Here is a 6,675-nt window from a genome sequence, read left to right on the forward strand (position 1 = left end):
CATTATTATCATCATTACCACTATTATGTTCTTACCTTCACCAATATTTCAAGTATCATCATCTTATTGTCACCTCTATCACCGTCACTTCCACCAACATTTTTGCCAATAAGATCAGCATCAGTGTCATCATCACCATTTCTGTTAAAACACACTCTTAAACTAATTTTAACAAGATAATAAACTTTTAGAGCAAGTTTATTTTGAAACTAAAATTCAACGAGAGAGGGGAGAATAGAACTTATTTAAAAAAAACTTAAGATTGTTGTGGTTTTTGAAATGGTTAAAAATTACTACTAAAAATCACTCTAAACAAACCATAAATTTGTCAATTTGGATTTGTGGTATGAAATAAAAAAACTTGAACATTTTTTTATTTTTTAATTTACGGTGACCAACGTGTCAGGCCATCCTTAAATAGGGTGAACTAGAACATTCAACTTATCTAGAAGAGGCAAGTTCACCAACCTTGGTCATTTTTTGTTGGTTGGTGGTAAGATAAACTGACTTGTTTTGCCACCTTGATATAGCTTGGGTGATGGGACTCGGCGAGGAAGGATAACAACTCGTTGACCAATAAGAATATAGACAAATTGAGATAAGGGTTTAATGGCTGGTTGATTCATAAGAATATTGGAGGTTAAGAATCTAAAAAACCTCAATTTTTTCATTCAATAATAATCTTCTATACTCATGGTTAATGATAAATGGTAACCATAGAGGGAAGAAGACTTTCATTTAGGATTATTATTATTATTATTATTAATAAGCTTTTGACTAGATGTCACCTAAATCTTAAGAAAATTTTCGTGCCTCTGTGTTTATTTTTAAAAAAGAAAAATAAAAAAATAGTAAAAAAATGTAGTGATAACAATTTTTGTAGGGAAAGTAACATCAGTTATATTTTAAAAATTTATGAACAAAATAAAAAACATTTATATATATTAAAAGATAAGTTAGGAATAAGAAATATGTACACTAAAGGGATAATTGTCATTATTGATAGTTATAGATAAAGAAAAAATTAAGTAGTATATTTTTACAATCTTAAATTATTCATTTTTTACTTAATTAGTTAGTAAGTTTAATATTAAATTAAATTTTATACTAAATGACACTTAAATATTTCTACTTTATAGGTTACAATATCAATAATGAAAAGGTATATTAAATTACATATACATAGAAATCATTTTAAAAGGATTAAAATTAAAAAAATACATTACAAGAACAAAAGTAAATGGGAGAAAAAATAATTAAATAAAGTATTACACGGTATAATCAATCAATTATACTTTTTAAAAAACTTTTACTTAACGTGATACTTACTTTGAGTTTTCTATTTTGATTTTCAAAGAAAATAAGAGTAAAAACAAGTTCGACAAAACAACATATCAACCTTCTCTAAAAAAATGAAAAGGCAATATTACTTTAGAGTATTTTTCTTCTTGATAAATATTTTCTAAATTTTAAAAATTTAAAAATGAAAATTATTTTCAAAAAATAAAAAATAAACACTTAAATCAAACGTAACTTTAGTATAAATTGAGTTAAGTTAAAATCCATAAATAAATTTGACACATAATAACTCAACATAAAAAATACCTTAATAAACATTTGAATAAATAAGTACTACTAGTTGCTCCCTCTGGTATAATTATAAGAAAAACTTTCATTAAAACTTCATATTAAGAATAAAAAAGAATTATTTAAAAATATAATCTCAGTTAAATAAAAAATATTTTTAAAATAATTTTATTAAATATAATAAAGATAATTAAGATTTATTTATATAAAATTTTACATTGTGAATTATTATATTCAAAATCGAAAACCACTAGGGTCAACCAAGTAATATTAGGTTGGGGTAATACACATTGGATCTCAAATTCAAATCTTAGTGTCATTATTAAACAAAAAAAACTTATATTCAAAACTAAGAGAGTAACTTTTTTTAATTTTCCATGCAAAACAGAATCTGAAATAATAAATAATACTCCATTTGTCCCTAGCTGTAAGGGTATGCAGAAAAAATAATTAATATAGGAAGAAATTAAAAAAAATGATCATATAAAAATTTACAAATAAATTTTTAAAAATAATTAGGTATGATGAAATAAAATATTAAGCCGGTTTTATGAGCCGTAGGGTCCAGTGAAAACAAAAAGAAAGGCAGAAAAAGCAAAGCAGACATGAAAAGCATGTGACCGTGAAGTGCGTGTGCGAAGCTAGGGTAGGCCCCACCACCTAAGAAGACATACTCAACAACGGTCAACGCTTCCCACTTATCACGGAATCCCCGCCACCCACCACGTGTCATCTTCTCATTGGACCTCCTCTCCTATATCTACTACACTTACACTTGAATTCATTTTCTCTCTCTCCGTCAGGTTCATCGTCCCACTTTCTTCTCCTTTTAGGGTTTCCTTTTTGTTTCTCCTTTCCAGATCTGCATCTTCCATTTTTTAGGTTTTCATTTTCACCTGTCACTGCTTGCTACTGCTTATTTTTATTTCCGATTCCGATTTCACCTGCTAGATTTATCCCTTCTTTCTTCTCGGTTTCGTTTATTTGAATTTTGTTCTCTTTTTTCTTCCCGCGAAGAATAAAATATTGGAGATAAAATTGTTTTTGAAGTGTTGGAATCTATATTTGGGTTTTTTCATTCTAAAATCAAATTAATGATAAAATTGAGTATAGTTTTGTTTATTTAGAGCAACAACTAGTCGAAATTGCTCAAACTCAAATCAATTTGGATCTAGAATCAATTCTGCGGTATTATGAATATTTACCTATGATCACTTAATTCTGAATCGCGTGATGTTGTGAAATTTATCTTGCAGGATTAAGCGGTGAGATTCGTGAATCTGAGAAATGTCGGATTCTTCTCGGGAGGAGAATGTTTACATGGCGAAATTGGCGGAGCAGGCCGAGCGTTACGAGGAGATGGTTGAGTTCATGGAGAAGGTAGCAAAGACTGTGGAGGTTGAGGAGTTGACGGTGGAGGAGAGAAATCTTCTCTCTGTGGCTTACAAGAACGTGATTGGTGCGAGGAGGGCTTCGTGGAGGATCATATCCTCCATTGAGCAGAAGGAGGAGAGCAGGGGCAATGAGGACCATGTGGCCATTATAAAGGAGTACAGGGGCAAAATTGAGGCTGAACTCAGCAAGATCTGTGACGGGATTTTGAACCTCCTTGAGTCCAACCTCATCCCATCCGCCGCATCTCCCGAGAGTAAAGTGTTTTACCTTAAAATGAAGGGTGATTACCACAGGTACCTTGCCGAGTTCAAGACTGGGGCAGAGAGGAAAGAGGCAGCAGAGAGTACTTTGCTTGCTTACAAATCTGCTCAGGTATATATAATTATATATTGCTGTTTATCATGCATTCTAGTTGTTACTAGAACTTACTTGTTACTGATTTGCTGAACTTAAAATTTGTGTTTACTTGATGCAGGATATTGCTCTTGCTGACTTGGCCCCCACTCACCCCATTAGGCTGGGACTTGCTCTCAACTTTTCTGTCTTCTATTATGAAATCCTTAACTCGCCAGATCGGGCTTGTAATCTTGCCAAACAGGTATATCTAACGGCTTTTTTTTGTTTTCAATTCCTTGCTTTTGGTGGTATGTCTCAGTTGTTCATTGACGAATAAATTGTGTTTAAGTTTGACTTACTCATTTGTTCCCTGAACTTGCACCATCTTTATGTTTTAGTCCCTACACATACATGCACTTTTTAATTCGTTTTAGTTCCTACATATACAGTTTTCATCCATTTTGGTCCTTGCAATTTTGGATGTCAAAGGCTAAAACGGATTAAAAAGTGTATGTGTAGGACTAAAATGAGTATCTTTTAGATGAAGGGACTAAAATGTAAAGATTATGCATGACTAAGAAATATTGATGGACTAAAATGTAAAGATTTATGCACTTGAAATCTTGTAGTTAAGTGTTATAGGGTGGACCTCAGTCTTTGGTGATATTTTTGTTGGTAAACTGATTTCAATACTGTTCATTCCTTAGTCAATTTACGGTTTTCTCGTTTGACAATATTGATGGATTATGTAGTTTGGTGCTTCCCATTTCGTATTATGATGGATATCAACAGCATATGATGTATTTTCTTTCCTTTTGCATTCCCCTATTCTGCTTTCCTCTTCTCTTTGGTGATTTGTGAAAAATGCTTAACTATGCCAGGCATTTGATGAGGCAATTTCCGAGCTTGACACATTGGGTGAAGAGTCATACAAGGATAGTACATTGATCATGCAACTTCTCCGTGACAATCTGACTTTGTGGACATCAGACATCACGGTCTCTTTCTCTCTCTCTCATTGCATAGTATATAGTAAATATAATTTCTTTATTTGTGTTTAATTGTTGTCTTTGAAGTTGTTTTTTTTTTTAAAAAAAATGTATGGTAATCCGTTAATTTTGTTGTCTAATCATCGATGGCTGGACAAAATTAAATTTTAAAGGAACAAGCCACTGTTAATAGTTCTTTAATAAGCTGAACACCAACAACAAAAACCTTTCATTTGCAAGTGGCAAGCTTACTAAAGTTAGACACAAATTTAAACTTGTTTGGTTGTACATTCCAAATCCAAGCTTTACTAATTAGCATCTTTCTTGTGTTTGTTGGTGCCCTGTAGTAGTGTACGAGCTAGGCTTTGATCTTTGAGCTTTTCTTAATTTGATAGTTTATTTTTATCATCATACTTGCTGAAACAATGAAAATTGTTTAGCAGATATTCTTGCCAAAGGTCTAATGCATTACGCTGCCTATGCTTTATGTTGCTGTTGACAGCTTTTAGACATAAGAGTATTTTGGAGTCGACTGTTTTCCATACTTTTGTCTCAGCTTCAGATTGATTTGAGATTATATTAGTTATTTATTTTTTACTTGAATCGCCTTTAATATTCAGGACGATGCTGGAGATGAGATCAAGGAAACATCTAAGCAACAACCAGGTGAATAGGCGATGGCAGTAGTTGATGGGATATGTATTACCGATAATATACACATCCAATGTGGCTTGCCATAGTGGAACTGTGTATTAATGAGTTTCGTGATTTCAATTGCGGGTTGCGCTTGAGATTTACAATGTTTCAGTCGTGTATGTGTTTTATTGACGAGAACAATGTGGCTTGGTGGTTTAGTGATTTATAAATTTTTTATTGTTGCTATGTAGTTGCCTCTTTTTTATTGACGAGAACAACGTTGGATTTTTTTTTTTTTAAGTCAATGACTCGAGTTTTTTCTTTTCTTTTTCCTTTTTCTTTTTCTTGATTTAACTACCCTCTTGTTTTTCTGTGGTTACCTCTTTGTCGTTTAAGCTCCACTCACAATCACCATCTCCGTTTCATTTGTTTTTTAATCAAACGGAAGCCATAAGCTGTGTTAAAACGAAATCTAGACTAACAACTCCATTGTTTCACTTGCCTGGGATGCATCAATCAGTACCATTAGTTTGCGTTTGGTTGCGAACAAAATGTTGCTGCCGGCTCGCAGGTGGTCTGCTACAATGGATAAAAGGAGAAAGATGAGTTTGAGGGTACATAGGAAAAGAAAAAAAAAACATGAAATGAATCTTTAACCATCAATTTAAAATGACAGATCCAACGGTGCTGAAAAACTTGTGCACGGTGGGAGACCTATGCTACTTTCCCAGCGTAGCCAACGTCTTATAACATATTCAATTACCTTGCTGTATATTCAAATGAATCTTAGTACGTTATTGACATCTGAAAAGTAGAATAAACTAGAATTGATTAGTACAGTATTTAACAATTTTATTTCATACTATTTATTACGCACAGACTTTGAAAAGGACGTCATATCCAACTTGAACCCAAAATAAACGTTGCTGCGATAGTCTTCGGCTTCCAAATTACGTGCAGAGAAAGAAAGGCTAAGCATTTATCTTCATCTTCACTTGTCTTTCAATTCCACTCTCCCTGTCTTCTTCTACGATGGTCTCTTTCCGGCGCCACGTTGGATGATTTCTCTGCTGAAGAGCTTGGTGCCAGGATTAAGGAGTATGGGATTGTTTCTCCTGAGACTAAAAATGAGCTTTCTGATCCCTACCCTTTTAATTTGGTGTTTCAGACCTCCATCGGTCCCTGGCTTCATGAAGCCTCAGACTGCGCAGGGCATTTTAGTCAATTTCAAGGATTTGTATTATTACAATGCCAACAAGCTTCCTTTTGCTGCTGCACAGATTGGACAGGCGTTTAGGAATGAGATCAGTTGTTCATACATTCTATATTAAGCTATCCATCAATCGGAAATAGCTAAGTGTAGTGTTTAATTAATCTGTATGCATTGTGAGTGTAAAACTACAAGTTAACCAATCAAAAATCTGCATGACTTCTAGAATGTGTTTTGATAGAGAATTTTAACTGAGAAAAGTAATTTATTAGAAAATTTAAATTTCTTTAATCTAAGATTCATTGTTTAGATGTTTTTTATGAAGAATTTAAATTTTTGTAATTTTAAAACAGAATCTTAAACAATTAAAAATATAGATTTTTAATTTCCTTAGGTAAAAAATTGAAATTCTTGATAGAAGAACTTTCACGTTTATGTATTTCTTTTATAACTTTTATTCTCTCTTCCACCTTAAAGTTTTCAAAATCTCATTCTCGAATTCACGACTCTTCCCTCATGCTG

The 6,675-nt window shown here is 32.5% G+C and overlaps 1 protein-coding gene across 1 annotated transcript; it reads left to right on the forward strand.

Annotated features, from left to right (window-relative positions):
- Window positions 1-2,347: 2,347 nt before the first annotated feature.
- Window positions 2,348-5,269, forward strand: LOC114396026 (14-3-3-like protein A). Its single transcript, XM_028357925.1, has 5 exons — window positions 2,348-2,469; window positions 2,844-3,354; window positions 3,458-3,580; window positions 4,200-4,316; window positions 4,928-5,269. Exons 2-5 carry the CDS (start codon window positions 2,875-2,877, stop codon window positions 4,979-4,981), a joined length of 774 nt encoding a protein of 257 aa, XP_028213726.1. The 5' UTR covers window positions 2,348-2,469; window positions 2,844-2,874; the 3' UTR covers window positions 4,982-5,269.
- Window positions 5,270-6,675: the final 1,406 nt, after the last annotated feature.

Source organism: Glycine soja, chromosome 18, assembly GCF_004193775.1.
Source record: "Glycine soja cultivar W05 chromosome 18, ASM419377v2, whole genome shotgun sequence".
Classification (NCBI taxonomy): Eukaryota; Viridiplantae; Streptophyta; class Magnoliopsida; order Fabales; family Fabaceae; genus Glycine; species Glycine soja.

What these genes read in the sequence shown, in the direction of transcription:
- LOC114396026 (XM_028357925.1), top strand. Translation starts at nt 2,875, where the DNA reads ATGTCGGATTCTTCTCGGGAGGAGAATGTTTACATGGCGAAATTGGCG. An exon ending in CTTGTAATCTTGCCAAACAG is followed by an intron (nt 3,581 to 4,199) that starts GTATATCTAACG and finishes TAACTATGCCAG; the next exon opens with GCATTTGATGAGGCAATTTC. An exon ending in TGTGGACATCAGACATCACG is followed by an intron (nt 4,317 to 4,927) that starts GTCTCTTTCTCT and finishes TTTAATATTCAG; the next exon opens with GACGATGCTGGAGATGAGAT.